This window comes from Ambystoma mexicanum, chromosome 2q (assembly GCF_040938575.1).
Source record: "Ambystoma mexicanum isolate Mex_15411 chromosome 2q, UKY_AmexF1_1, whole genome shotgun sequence".
Classification (NCBI taxonomy): domain Eukaryota; kingdom Metazoa; phylum Chordata; class Amphibia; order Caudata; family Ambystomatidae; genus Ambystoma; species Ambystoma mexicanum.
This window is the reverse complement of record NC_090924.1, coordinates 228,988,660-229,004,437: the sequence shown is the minus strand read 5'-3', so window position 1 is coordinate 229,004,437 and position 15,778 is coordinate 228,988,660. Positions and strand designations below refer to the sequence as shown.

The 15,778-nt window shown below is 47.7% G+C and overlaps 1 protein-coding gene across 5 annotated transcripts in view; it reads right to left on the bottom strand.

The window, feature by feature from the left end:
- LOC138569309 (acyl-coenzyme A synthetase ACSM3, mitochondrial-like) overlaps positions 1-15,778 on the bottom strand; it is a 770,966-nt gene that overhangs the window by 466,554 nt on the left and 288,634 nt on the right. For all 5 annotated transcript variants that reach the window (XM_069647172.1, XM_069647174.1, XM_069647173.1 and 2 more), the window contains one exon: positions 9,016-9,159. In XM_069647172.1, the coding sequence (XP_069503273.1) occupies positions 9,016-9,159 (144 nt within the window). The remainder of the gene's footprint in view (positions 1-9,015; positions 9,160-15,778) is intronic.

Sequence of the window (15,778 nt, the reverse complement as noted above, 5' to 3'; positions counted from 1 at the left end):
CTGTTCCCGTCGACGCGGAAAAGGGGACAGAGGTGTAGCGCCGGAGGGCGACGTCAAGGCAGCGCATGCTCCCAGGCCTGCACCCCTGCGTGCCTCTAAATTTAAAGCGGAAGAATGTTTTTCTGGTGAAAAAGGTTCCGTCTCCCCTTCCTCGCAAGGGACACCCATACAATATGCAGGAAAGGGGACGGGACATAAGAGTAATAAAGTGTACCAACAAGCCCAGTCCATATATTGTTTAAGATAGTCTTAGTTCGTTCTAAAAAGGTTCTACTACCCCAATGTACCTGCTTTAGCAGAGTTCTTTGACAGGTCGTCGGCGGATCCCTCTTGATCCCCCTTTAAGACAGGAGCCACGGGTCGTTGAGATTCCTCAAAGAAAAAGTGAAAAATGTAATCGAGACAGCAGCTTCGGCCTTGGTGGTGCTCATCGACGATCGGTCATGGACATCCTGCGAAGACGAGGCGTCCGGTGCACCTCGGTGACGAGAGTTTGTTGCCACAAAGCAGAGTCAATGAATAACGTAGGCCAAGCAAAGGTGTCGGGTCCTTGGCGTTGATTCGGACTCGACCACGGCTGACTTTCGGATCTTCGTCAGCGTCTTTGTGGACTTTGGGTGGTGGAAAACCCACCGGCAGATTTTCCTTGGTTCGTCAGGGACCTCGACTTTCTCTGGCAGGACAAAGTGGTCGACAGTGATGGCAAGGGAGTCCTTGATTTCAAAGTGTCTTAGGCAATGGAGCGTAGCGGCTCCGGTCGACAAGTTTACAGTGGTGCGCCGAACCTCGGTCAACGGTGATGGTCGTCGATGGCCTCAACATCCTGGGGCACTTACTTCAATGTTTCTTCGGGCGGTCCCCGTCTCCGGTCGGCAGTCTTTCGGGACTGACTTCCATGGAGCCTTGGTGAAGCTAAGTAGGTGCACGATGGTCCCTCGTAGCTCTCCTAGTCAGGTCCTCCCTTGGATCAGTTCTTGGAGACATGACAGCTTTCGGATTGCGTCAAGGGAAAGCAGCAGCAAAGCCTTCTTCCAGCTGGGCTCAAGGTTAAGCATCAAGTTTCGACGTCAGCTTCTGAACGATTCTAGTCAGTGAGAGGTCCCCGGATTTACTGTTCTGTCTCTCATTTATGCTGCTGAGCCAGGCTAAGGCAGCCAATCATTCAGAAGGGCATTCAGCAGACAGGCAGCAAATCAGGTGCACAGTGCATTAAGGCCATTCACTTCCCTCCAGACACTCACAACAAGGAATGTGGATTGGGGCAAGAACCCAGCCTTCCAGCACACCACATTGCATTCATACCAGTTTCAGGCAGGGCTATCTCAGTCATTGGGCCTCATTACGAGATTGGCGCTAAAAATCAGCCATTAACGGCATGCCGTTAATAACATGTCCGTCTTGGCTCGAACCCGCAAATAGCGGGTGATTAAGAGTGCGCGAGCACGCGCACCCCTGAATGCCGGTAACAGCCGTACCGGCATGCCGGTAACAACCCTCAAACCGCCAGATAGTGGCATCAATGAATGCGCACATAACGGCTCTGGCCTCGGCATCCCCCAAATAGCGGTACCGGTATTAACATAGTGCTAAGAACGGGCCCTTTATTACCGGACCCGGAAGTAACGTCATTGCGCCGGAATGGGAAATACTTTGGCGGCCATCTTCAAAAACACAATCCATTTCCATCCTCCACATACAGGACCTTAACCACCAGAACTCCTAGCACACCACGGACAAAATGTCTAAGTCTACCCAGAAAGGCACTGCCCACCTGCGTAAACCATGGTTCAAGGATGAGGAGCTGAACATGTTAGCTGACACCCTAGTGGCAAATGCTGATGTGGTGTTCTGCAGCGACCTCAGGCGTCCAGCCCAGCTGAAGAAGAAGGCCATCTGGGAAGAAGTAGCCGGAAAGTAAGTGCAGTCGGCACCACCGCACGCACAGTGCACGATTGTAAAAAACGATGGGATGACCTCAGGCTGAGAGTACGGAACATCTTGTCGGCCAATCGGAGCCAGGGGCTGGCAACAGGTGGAGGACCTCACTCACCAGTGAAATTGGCCAGATGGGAGGAGACTTGCAGCTCAGTCATAGATGTGGAGTCAATTGAAGGAGTCAGTGGAGCTGAATTTGGCATGCCAACATCGACAGATGAAGGTGAGTGTCCCTACAAACATACAACAACCAATCATCTCCATTGACCTCGAAATGTGACAGCAACGCCAGCCAATACATGGCCCATCATGCACACCTACACATATCCATATGCACATGCTGGGCCCACCACTATCACATCCCAATGCATGCTGCATGCTGCGCCCATACACGAATACACACCCGACAAACAGATGACCTGCATGTGTCACACAGCACGTCATTCACAACACACATCAAGGCCCAACAGCAGCCACCATGGTGTACATGTGAACACCTGCACGATTGCAAACAGCACCCCCCAACCTTGCATGTACCCAGTCTGCTGCAAAGCCAGGCATGCAACTGATCACATGGCGCCAACTGCACAAAAACAAACGCATGCATGATGCAAGCACCACCATCACTGATGCCCTGCCACTCTCTATCCCCAACAGGTACGGATGCAGACACCGAAGAAGCACAGGGAAGTGCAAAATGCACAACACCAGCCAAAAGGGCAAGGAGCCAAGCTGATGGCACTGGATCATCTACCTCGAGTGGACCAAGGATGGGCCAAGCGGCACGCAGGGCAACAACCAGTGCCCTACCAGCCACACTGCAACCCACACAGGACGCGCAGACACCTGCCCCTGCACCCCTGGACACACAATCGACACAGGCCGAGGACACATCTGGCATGGACAATGATGGCACAGTCTGCTGCTGCAAACACAATTGGGGAGATGGCTGCATCGGCACAGCATAGTGTCGACGAGGGCGCTGACCCTGACTATTACGGCAATGCAGGACTCGTCCACTCATAGCCTGTAGGTTGAACACCAAGCCCGCAGGTCACCCCACAGTACACCCCTCGCCAGGATTCATCTGAACAGGGCATCCATGGAGAGTGGTCTCCGACATTGCACAGCCCCATATTGCATGCAGTATCACCAAATAACCCACCAACCATCACTCACACTGCCATACGGGACCTTGAGGGACATCTGTCCAGGATGGAGGGCGGCAGGAGGAGATGCAAGGCTATGTCAAGCAGTACTTTGCTGAAGGGGAGACAACACGCCGTGTCATCCATGACAGCACTGCGACCGTAATCCAGGCCATCAACACAAGTGCACAGCAAGTGCGCGATGGCTTCAATGCCTTGGGACAGATCCTCACCAGGATTGCTGACGGCATGGAGCAACGGCAAACTCCGGCTTTGGGGTCACAACCCTCTGGCTCATCCACACCGGCCACGCCAGCGAGTTCCAGGCAGACCATCCCCGTGCGCAGGTCCCTGCAAAGTGCACGGCGCTCAGATATCTAACCCCCACCTCCGAAGGGGGCTCCACAGTAGCAGGGCCACCCTGCAGAATCTCTTTAGGAATACATCCAGACACATGTTGTGCCATTGTTGACTTTGGGTGTTAGGGGGAGGGTGGAGGTTGGTGGTGGGTGTAGTACTGGGGGTTTTGAGGGGTGTGGGGGTGTGTTGGGGGAGGGGGAGGGGTGTATGGGGGCGTGGATTGTTAAATCATGTTGTACATAACATCACTTTAATACACCTGTTGTGTACAAAACATCACATGAGTGGACATTGCTTCTTTGTTGTTTGTCAATTTATTGCTTCATAGTGCACTGTGCCCACACACCCAGTGCCCACAGTTCCCAATACATGGCACCCTCTGCATCCCAGTACATCAGAATGTACTGCGCGACCCTCAAGTGTATCGCATCCTGGCCTATGTCCAACATCTACTCCTTCCACTCCTTCTACTTCCCCTGCTGGTGGCAGCTCCATGTCAGGTGGCAGGGGTAAGTTCCGCCGGATGCACATGTTATGCAGCATTGCACATACCATGATGATCTTGCCCACCTTCTCAGGCCCGTATATGTGTGCCCCTCCCGACCTACTGAGGCAGCAAAACCGTGCCTTCAAAAGGCCAAATGTCTGCTTAATGAATACACGCGTGCGTTTATGTGCACGATTGAAGTCCTCTTCATGCCTGTTCTGCGGATTCCTGACAGGGGTGAGTAGCCACGCCTTCAGAGGATAGCCAGCATCACCTGCATGGGAGCAGAAGGAGGTATGTGTAAGGATAATGCTCAGTTGCCATGTGTGCTCAGCCTGTACATCTTTCAAGTTCATATGCACAATCCCGTCAATGGCAGCCACATCCACATGACTATCAGCCCTATATAGTGCATGCCAATCCATGGTGTGAGCCTTGGGTGACATACATGACTTAGGGTCCTAGACATTTAAACCACCAGGCCCCCCGATGCATTTTGGCTAGGTCCATTATGTATGCACATGTGTGGGCTGTGTGGCTGGGGATAACTCAAGATACTTTCATCCCTCTCCTCCCATGGCCCAGGGGGCATTCCCCTTGCATATGCATTTAGCCCCCCCATCCCTCTCCTCCCATGGCCCAGGGGGCAGACTCACCCAACAGCCAGCCACTCCATACAACATCTCCTTCCATGTAGCGCGGTAGTGAGGAGTTCTGCAGCATCATGGCATCATGCGTGGATCCTGGGTATCTGGCACAGCAATGTGTTATTATCTGGCAGGCATCACACACCAACCGCACACTGATGGAGTGGTATAGCTTCCGATTGTGGTACACCACCTCCACGGCATGTGGGACTACCAACGCTACGTGGGTGCAGTCGAGGGCACCAATTACATTGGGCATGCCTGCCAGTGCATGGAATGCTATTTTGTGGCATTCGCCTCCTGTGGTGTCCGTGGTAAGGATATGTAGGCACTTGCGTGCTTCAGTAGTGCATCCAGAACTTGGTTTAGCACAACAGAGAAGCATGATTGCGACATGCCATGCATTTGGCCCACTGTGTGTTGGTAAGTGCCTGTGGCCAGGAAGTGGAGCACAGATGCCACCTTCAGCAGAAGGGGGATGGCTGTACGGATGTTGATCAGGCTGACCAAGTCTTCCTGTATTAATTCCACTAAGTTGGTGATGGTGTCCCAGTCCAGTCGGTACAGTGTGTGGATCTGTGCTGGGGTTAAGTCAAATGGATTGGCTCTTATACATGGAATTGATGGCTGTCTGCGGGGAACAACTACCTGCACTGGTGGGATTTGCTGGGCCAGTCTCACCCTCCTTCTCCTCCTGCGTCCCCTCTGTGTTGCCTTTTGTGCTGCCTGCTCAAGGAGTAGCAGTGCAGGCATGTCCTACAGCCCCAGTATGGCAAGTGCAAGTGGTAGCATTTTTGTTTGGAAAGGGGTGTGGTGTGTGGGTGTGCTCCTTTTGTGCTGACCCTGACTACATTTCCTCCACCTGTGCTGATTGTGTGCACCTGTGGCACTTGGTTACCCAACAGATTGCTGTTAACGGGTGATCCGCGATGCCGGTATTGCCGGCATCATGGTGGCCCTTCTTACCCGAATCTCGATGCCTGTATGTACATGTCCGTGCGACTCGTGATGTCCTCTTCGTTGCGGGATTCCGGTATTACAGGCACGGCACCCGCGCGCACGCCCGCATGCGGGTACGGTGGTGCACGGCCACAGCGGGTCCTTGTCGATGCCGGTGGGACCGCGTCTAGGGTCGTAATACTACGGACCGGTATTGGAGGCCGGTATTGCCTTACCGGCTCCGTTATTACCGGACCGCCAACCTCGTAATGAGGCAGTTTGTGTCACACACCAGAAACAAGACACCCATAACATGAAATGAATATTGGTCACACACTACATTCACCCAGGTCCCACCCTAAGGGTGTACCCACAACACACAATCATTGGGAAGGCTCCAGAATACCATATATGGAACTTCCACCCAACAGCCAGTCAGGGGAAGGGACAGAGTCAGGGCTTCCCAGGACTTTGGGAGAACAAGGTAACAGGCAAAAGAAAGCAAGAGGCCACAGGGGCCATCTTGACTGATATCAGGAATCGACTGATTCCAATGGCAGGGCCTGGGTATCCCAAAATGGAGGATACTAAGAGCACCTGTCAAATTCAGCATGGAGCTGCCACCAGCCCATATCCTGCTCTGTGGGCAACACACAGGTGCCCAAAAACATACACTAGGGGTGCATGGTTGTACCCCCACCCATAGGTGCCATAAGGGTATTCCAAGGGTATGTTCACCACAACCAAAAAGAGGAAGATCTGCACTGCCAGGGGTCCCACATGGACTCTTGTGCAGAAAACAACACAGTACACACAGGAAAAAGGAGTACAGGACAAGAACAGGGAGGCCCTGTCCCTCCAATGCATTTCCAGCATCAGAATAACTGATCCTGGTACTTCTTTGGTAACTGGACATGTTAGAATCTCGTACTGCTTTGCTAATGAGCTTTATACAGTCTGATGCTGCAATGCTGTGGTAACTGGACATTGTGGGATCTGGCACTGCTATTCTAACTGTGCAGCTTTGGCAATTGTGTGAGCATATTGGTGTTGGATGGTAACACTTATTGTGAAGTATAAAGGTGCAATTTATGTTGTGGTTGCACTATATGAATAAATAATAATGATTATTATTAATACCTAGAGAGGGTGTGAGTACCTTGAATTCTGGTAACACATCCTCCATATTCTGTTAGTGTAGGGGCTTTTGATGGCATTAAATATAGCAATACCTGACATATGATTTGAGCACAGTGCCAATACCATACAAATGTTGTTACTTCTCGGGGTATGATGGTAATAGCGAGCAAATGGTGCAAATAACTGATGATAGTATGTCAGTGGCACCAAGATGCTTGTACATCAGCTGAAACTCTTGGTATTGTCAATTATTGCTTTGTCCTCCAAATCTGTTTGTTACCCCACACCAATAAAGTAGACACAATCACCAAAACAGATGTACAAAATACAACATGAGCAATATTTTCTAAAAACAAAACAATCTCTCAAGCAGTATCTTGCAAAACTTCAAAGGCCAACTGCAAGATATCAAGAAAAGGAGTTACGATGAAATAAGGAGGGAAGAAGGCAAAGGGCAAGTAAATGAAAAGAAAAGCTACAAAAAAACAAAAAAAAGGAGATAGACAAATCACGAAGAAGCGAGAAGAGCAGGGCCACAGATCACAAAAAACCCATCATAGTACAATTAAAGGATCCACCCACTTGCTACTTCTACTAATATTCCCAAAACCAACTTCGCCCACATCAACAAGAGCAGACACCATATATTAAGTGCCAAGAAGCCAAACCCTTTAGGTAGAAAATTCACCTCCTCAACCCCATGCTCAGAGCGCAATTTTTGCAAGAAAACCTTCCCCTTACCCAGGTCATCAGACACCATACCTTTGTCCTCAAAGATAGCTTTCAGCTTGACAGGGAACCATACAGATGCTTTAACATGAGGACCAGATGAGGCCTTCCATATCTCCCTCATCCTGCGTCAATTGTCCATCAAGGCGAATCTGTAGTCAGGAAAGAGGAGGATCGGCTGCCCTTGAAGTTATAATTGCCCAGGTTTTGTCTGAAGCAGTTGCTCTTTGACCATGGGATTCCTTAGAATAATCACCATCAACCTTCTCTCCTTGCGACCTTTAATAAGGCTGACCTGCGGAAGGGGAAAACAGTATGGCTTGCGAATCCGATTGGGTCCGTAACCATCAAGTGATCCCAAAATACTATCAATAAACAAGTGTGAAACCCCCAATAACAAACCATGATCAGATGTCACAGGGACTCCCCAAATTCTTACATTAGCTAAGCAACAATGATTCTCTGTTTGGAGCTTCTTTTCTAGAAGAATCATCACCTCTTCCATCCTTTCCTTCACCTCCAGAGTATCTCCCAGCTGTGTCTGAGTTGCAACCAACTTTCCAAGCAACGCTTGGACCTTAGTTCCAATTGTTTGTCGGGTGTGAGCTGGTATCTTCATCCGGTTCGTCATCCCCTCCAACCCCATCTCTACTGATCTCATGCAATTCTCCATTATGTCCAAAGATATTTGCAAGGCTTTAATGACCACCATCACCTCCTTAAATCTTGGTGCCATATCAAGCCTCGGAGAACAGAGCCATCAGCAGGTTTCATTGTCTTGGGGTTCGCAGCAAAGATATTCCTTCTCCTTTCTGCTCCTCTTGTCAGCCATATTGGATTAGACCTTTAAATTCCACCAAAGCTGATTCATCGTTGCTCTGGGGGACCCAGTACCCATGGAGTTTTTGATTTGTCTTTCACAAAAAACCTCCAAACTGCACTCCAGAGGCCGCAGCTTCCCATCGGCGCAGATGTTTCAATCACCACCTCCATCAAAATCCTGGAGTGTGAAATCACAAGATGAGTTAGAACAGTACTCCACCTCAGCTTAAGCTCTCTCCCTGCTCCCCAGTGGTATTTTCCAGAGGGGGCTTACACAGAAGTACTCGATACAGCCTAATTATCTGCGTAGCCGCCATCTTACCGCTCCAGTGCCTTAACCTCTATCCACAATCAAGACTCTTTCTTATGTGACTGCCAGTTGGGCCCCAGAAAAAAAGCAAAGCCAATGCCGCTTTACTTCCACTAGACTTAGAAGCTCTGGGTGGCAACTAGGAGATCCTATAGGCGGCACTGAATCACTGCATCTCTGCGGGGGATCAGAACAGATGAAGAGTGCAGCCATCTTCCCAGCCTCTTGCGTCCCTGGCCCGCTTAATGCACGTTTTGTTAATGACCGATATTCAGCACTGAGGCAGAACAGTCAGAGCTTCCCATTATGTGTTCCTCCACCTGTTTTGGACTTCTGCTAAGATGTTTCAAAGAGAAATGATGCATGTAAACCATAAGATTAATGCAATGGATGCTAATAAAATCCTACATTTTAAAATCTTGGATAGCACTGAAAAGACTACTACTGATTTCCCACTGACATGTAAAATAATTATATGAATTATTTCAGCAACTTTACCTTCCGTTCACGGCAAGCCCAATCCCGAAGCTGCATTGAGTGTGTTCGGTCATCTTTGGTGAGCCTGTTGTCCCGCTTGTGAAGAATATGCTCATAGGATCCACACTCTTTGTCTTTGCACAGGTGTGGTTCTCATTTGCTGCTCTGTTAGATTGTAGAAAAGAAGACAAGCATTATGTGTCTGACTTGTTTTCATTTTGGAAAGATGTTTGTTTACCATGAACAGCTCAGAAGGTTGTTTTGAATTTGCTTTTTATGGGGTACTGTAATTGCTACTATATGTTTTTGGTTGGTGAACCACAATAGTTCAGGGTCGCATGGGTGATGGAGACACAGGGAGATAATGTGTTGTTTACCAGAATCGTCACACAATGTGCTCCAGTGCTAAAGATGCAATTGCACAGCAGAGCTTCTGTCTTGTCAGCTAATAAGGTCACGCTATAAACCACAACAGGGTCCATTCACTCACACTCTACAGCGTGGCCTAGCTTGAAAAAAATCCTTTTTATTTAATTATTCTTTATCTTCATATTATTTCCAAATGTATTCCAAAAGTAGTGTAAATACACAAATGAAAGTGCAAGTACAATAATGTTAAATATTCCATTGCACTGCACATTATATTAAAGTGCTGCTGTGACAATATTGCATTGTACAATCTAAACATCATAAAATATCAAAACCCATTTTCTTATTACCATCTTTGCATACATCCAACTAATTCACTCATTCCCATACACTATCATATTTAACATTTTGTTTTCTCATTTACACACTGAACAAAGGTATAATCGGTGCACATGAATACCTATAATATACAGTCAACAAGTTTGATAGTTGTCAAAAACCAATTATTGGTCTTCATCAAATATACAAATATTTATGCAGAAACCCAACAGCTTCATGCGGGCAAATACTATGGTTTTCAGGCCCAGCCAGGAGGGCAGACATGGCCTGTAACGGCTCGCCAGCCCGAGCTAAGGCAGGCCCGACCGAAGTGAGGGTCTCAGCTCGGCTGTGGGCCATTGAAGGCCATTTCCACCCTCCTGGCAGGGCATGAAAGCATTTGCACCCCGGTGTTCATCCGGGGTGCAAATGGCTTTCACAATTTTTCATCAAGAGATCTGGGCTGCTAGCGCAGCTGATCTCTAGATGAAAAATGAAAAAAAAGATGGCCACTGCCACATGGAAAAGGGACAGAGTCCATTTTCAATTTCTATTGTGGCGGCTAGACGGGAGGAGCTCCGGGACCAGAGCACAATTCTTCAGTCCTGCAGGTAAGCTGATGGGGTGGGGGGGGGGTTACACAGAGGAAGAGGCTCCCTGTTTTCTTGCTGCAATGAAAAAAGAAAAGAAAAAAAGCACCTACCCGGGGAAGGGCCTCGGGTGGCTGGGACAGCGGGCAGAGACTGTGTATTCTCGCTTGCTGTTCCAGCCACCAAATAGGCTGAGAGCCCTTCCCCAGCTGCAAAAGCATTTTACTACGATTACAGGAGCACTCTTCTAAAGCTCAGTCATTCTTTTTACAGAACAATACTAGAACAAGGCAGAAACTTGTTTGGGATGGAAGGGGGCAGTTAGTACCATGTCTGATTTTCACATTGTTGGTCCCCTTCTATAATGGCACAGAAAAGTGGAGAAAAAAAAACAATCTAACAGATGTCCAAAGGACTTCCCACAGGTTATGATTAATTCAAAGCTTTCCATCCATCATTTTGTTGGTGCCTGTGGTGAGTCTCCCTAAGTAGGAGTTGGTAGGTCCAGACACGGTTCCTTTGCTGGGCACAGATTATAAAGCTTCACATCACTGATGAGGCCCAACAAGCCCAAAGCATGTCTGGGAATTGCTGCCTTCCCATGCAGAGAAGACCTGGATTGTCCTGCTCACAAGTCTGATTTGCATATGACGCGATTTTTAAAGATACACAGATGCTAAAAACAAATAAATGAAAGCAGTCTACAGGATTTCTCATTGAGTAGCTTTCGGCCAAAATGTTTGGGGTCTGTAATGACACTGAACTACCCCATTTGTTTTCAGACAAAAATGGTATCTTAAAAGCACAGCACCAGCAGTTTTCAGCAAGATGGTACCACAGACAGTCAGTCCATAGCTCCCTTGTGGCCTCATGTAACGCATTACCCCTATGTCCCTCTTCCTCATCCCAGTACGAACACGTGAGGTGTCCTACCTCTCAACAGGAATCCCTTTTCCCTTTCTATTCTTCTTTTGGCCCCACCTCCCGCCCACCGGGCATAACAGCCCTCCTCCCCCGAGCACATCCGTTTTTCCTGTTCCAGGGACTCCTTGGGCAGTGATTTGGCTTTTTCTCCCTCGGGCTGAGCCTGGAGGGGCCACGCTCTTCAGACCATGGGCCGCACCCCCCTGCAAAGCAGGTGGTCTTCTGCTCATGGCAGCGGCTCCTGGGATCCCCTGACGAACAGGCTTTCCCGGTTGAGCATGGGGCCGTTGGCCCTGGGGACTCCTGTCATCCCGGCATAGCGCTGGGTGGCGGTTGAAAGGTCTTTGCAGTTGGGGGTGGACGCCTCTCCACCGGGCCAGAGGGGCTCTTGGAGGGGGTGGCTTCCTCCATTCAGGGTGAAAGATGTCCTTCTACTCAAAGAGCCTATGAACAACAGTGGAAGAACTTTATCATGGTGTCTGGTACAGAGGTGTCCCTCTTGCTTGGGATCAGGTACTCTGATCCAGCAGTTTCTCCAGGAAGATGTTATCATGGGTCTCTCTCGTCTCCACCCTTTGGGTCAGTGGGTTGCCATCCAGTCTATTGGGGGTCCTGAGGTGGGGGCGTGCAAGTTGCTGGATATGTTGGGGCATCTCCTAATGAGATTCTCATTGGTTAGGCTGGTTTCTGCCTCTGGTTTGCCCCCTGGGACCTCCCGTTAGTCCTGAGGGCCCTGCAGTTCTCCCCTTTGGTTCTCTGGGTGCTCTGGGTGCGATCCATGTCAAGTTCTTAACGCTTAACACTATCTTCTTGGTATGATATGCTATGATATGATAGGTTGTTTATAACGCGCTTAATACCCAGAGGTTTCTAAGCACGGACCCAGTAGCCATCACCTCTTGTGAGGCCTCGTACCTGGTAGTCTCCCCAGATGCCCTGTTCCTCAAGTGTTAATCCTCCTTCCTTCCTAAGGTGGTGTCTAAGTTTCATGTCTCTCAAGAGATCATCTTTCCTTCTTTCTTCCCTGCCACCTCCTCCCCAGAGGGGAAGCGCTAGACTTCCCGGGATGTCACAAGAGCTAACAACAAAAACAGTGTCTACAACTTGAGACACTCCCGTCCCCTGCACCCCAATATTACTGAAACTACAGTCAATTGTTCACATAATAGTTCACAGACTTTAATGTCACATGAAAGTAGACAAAACAAAGATTACAAAGTAAATAATTCTTGTGCCCATACAGTAACAATTATTCATAGAATCACAATACAATTGGAAAATAATTCCTTCAGTTGGAATACTTCAAGCTCAATGCATTTCGGGGTCCAAACCACTTCTTCGGGAGCAAACCTCTGAAAGTACACACCAATAGTCAGGTACTTACATATAGATGGACAGTAATGCAAAGGTATTACAGTGAAATTTACAAACATAGGATAATACAGTGGGAGCATCATAAGTATTTACATGTTCTGGAACTGAGCATTTACTAAAATTGGTTGAATAACAAAGTTTTTGGCCATTTTTTTTAAAGCCGTGGAAGGATTCCTCTTTTTTGATGTTGAGAGGGTGGGAATTCCAATGTTTGGGGGCCAACAATTGGAAGCTGCTACACCCAGCTCTGGTGTTTTTGTAACAGGGTACTGCCATGAGCAGATTATCATTGGATCTCAGTGATCTGATGGATACATTTGAAATTATGGCATTGTTCAAGTAGATGGGTGCTTTTTTAGAAAGGCATTTGTAGGTGATGCATAATGTCTTAAAGATAATTCTGGCTTTGATGGGCAGCCAGTGGGAATCCCTCCTAATCTTAGAGATATGATCAGATTTTTTGTATTCCTAATGCAGCCTGTAATGCTTCATTTTGTATAAATTGTAGTTTATTGAGATTGCTGTTGGAAGTCTCTAGTAGTAACGCATTACAATAATCTAGCTTTGATAAAATCAAGGCCCTGGCCAGAGTGATGCAGTTGATGGGTGTGAGAAATTGACGGCTTAAGGAAATTAATTTTGAAGTATAAGCAGTGGATGAAGAGAGTGCACTTATATGTTTAGTCATTGTGAGGTTGGCATCTAGATAAACTCCTAATGTTTTTACTTGCTTAAGTACTGGAATCAACGTGCCATAAATATTGATAGCGGAGTAGTCCGGATGGAGGGCACGTATTTTAGTTTGGGATCCCACGATGAGAATCTCTGTCTTCTCATCGTTAAGTCATGAGGCTATTCAAAGCCATCCAGTTTTGGATTATGGCATACATTTTGTTGATGGCCAGTGTGTCCTGGATGAAGTTCCCTGAAATAGGTATGAGGATCTGGGTGTCATCTGCAAAATTGGTGTAGATGACACCCATGTCATCTAATGCAGAGAAGAGAAGATTTGTGTAAGCATTATAGAGGGTTGGTGAGAGACACAATCCTTGGGGTACCCCATGGGGACTGGGATGGGATCAGCAGCTTCTTTTCCTTTGGAGACTCTAGATGTATGTTCGGCTAGGAAGGATTTCACCCACTTGGCAGCATTTTTAGAGAAGTTGAAATCCTTAGCTAGAGTAGTGCACAGTTTGTCGTGATCCACAAGGTCGAACGCTGCAGACAGGTCTAACAGCAGAAGTATGCAGAGTTTTCCTGAGTCCCTGATAGTATCCATCTTGATTTTCAGATCAAGGAGTGCCATATCTGTGCTGTGGTTGGGCCTAAAACCAAATTGTCTAGTTCCAAGGAGCTGGTTTTGTTCCAGGTGGGCTTGTACTTGTGTGTAGGCTATTTTGTCTCCGATTTTGAGCAGAAATGGGACCGTGGTTATTGGTCGGTAATTCGTGGGCACAGTTGGGTCCAAAGTAGTATTTTTTAGAAGGGGGTAACCCACGCTTCTTTGATGCTGGCCGGGACCATGTTGGTGTTGAAGGATGCACTGAAAAAATTGTTTATAATAATAGGGGTAAGGGTGCATGCACATGATTTAACTACCTGCACTGGGACGTTATCCCCTTTACAATTAGAGGCTTTTAGCTTGGAGATAGTTTCAAGCACTCGTTCTTGAGTGACTGGGGTGAAGTGGAATAGTAGGTTAGTATTTTCATTAGGTTTTGTGGGGTAGTTGTTATTAGGGACATTTCTATAAGCTAATATTTGTGTTTTGGTAATTATTTTGTTTTGTAGTAAGGCAATTTTAGCGGCTAAGCCATCTTGAGTGGTGGTGCACCATTCTTTGCTAGAGTTGGCAGAGGCTGTGACCGGGGTGGGGTTTTCCAATTCTCTAAGGATAGAGAAGAGTTCTTTAGAGTCCAACGATGCATTACTAATGCGAGTGTTGTAGGCATTAGCTTTGTGGGTGATAATTGCTACTTTGTAAGTTTTATTTGCAGCCTTAAAAGCGTTGGCAGAATCAGTAGTGGGATGTTTTTTATAGGTGTGTTCGGAAGAACGTTTAGTTCTCCTTAGCGATACTAACTCTTTGTCGAACTAAAAGCAGGTTCTTTTGTCAGCGCGTCGCGTTTTAGTTGTTAATGGCGCTACTGCATTAATAGTGGCGGTGAGACATTTGTGGTAGGAGTCTGCAAGGATGCATGGGTTGTCACTGGTGACCAAATTAGTTTCTAGCGCTTTGCTAAGGATAGGGGCAAAGCTTTCAGCTGTGAGTTTAAGAGTGTTTCTGGCTTCGTAAGTGTTCATTAAATTGGTCTTCAGAGGGCAAGATTCAATACACAGAAGGGTGAACTTTATGCAATGGTGGTCCGTCCAGTCAAGGGCTGAGATTGACTCAATAACTAATATGGTATTAAGTGAGAAAATCCAATCTAATGTTCTACCCTTAATATGGGTTGGGGCATTCACCAATTGAGTGAAATTAATATCCTTAAGTGCAGAGTGTAGGGCTTCTGCTTTGAGGTCTTGGTTGTTGTGAAATCCTAGATTCAGATCGCCAAGGATAATGCATTTAGTGTTAGGTTTAATATGTGGAGCTAGTAGCAATGGTGTATCTACTTCTGGATGACTGTTGGTGTTCGGTGATCTGTAGATCACGACTAGTTTGATCGTGGTTTTCTCGTTTGTAGTGAATGTTACTAGTAGGAGTTCATAGCCTGCAATGTCATCGATTGGATAGGATCTTAATTGTAAATTGGTTTTAGCTATAATAGCTACACCGCCACCTTGAGAATGGGATCTAAAAGTCCTGAGGATGGTGTAAACTGGTGGGATGGCGAGCGCTAGCAGGGGTCCTGATGCTTGGTGAAGCCAGGATTCTGTGACTACTAGGAGGTCCAGCTGTTGTTCAGTAATTAGATCATGTATCTCCATGGCTTGGGCTCCTAGAGATCGGGCATTAATGAGGGCACCTTTAAAGTTAGTTGGTGGCTCCTGATCAGATGCAGCCGCAGTCATGGGAGTCCGTGAGTGTGGGGCACTGGGCGCTTGTTTGGTGGTCCGAGCTGTAGGTGTCATGAACTTATTACTGTGCAGGTAAGCTTTAGGCTTGGGCTGTTCAGGTGTCATAGGGACTGGGGTGTGGCAGTAAGGGCGTATTGTGGTGCGTGATCTCAGGTGATAGAGTCTAGTGTTGCCCAGAATGGGATGGG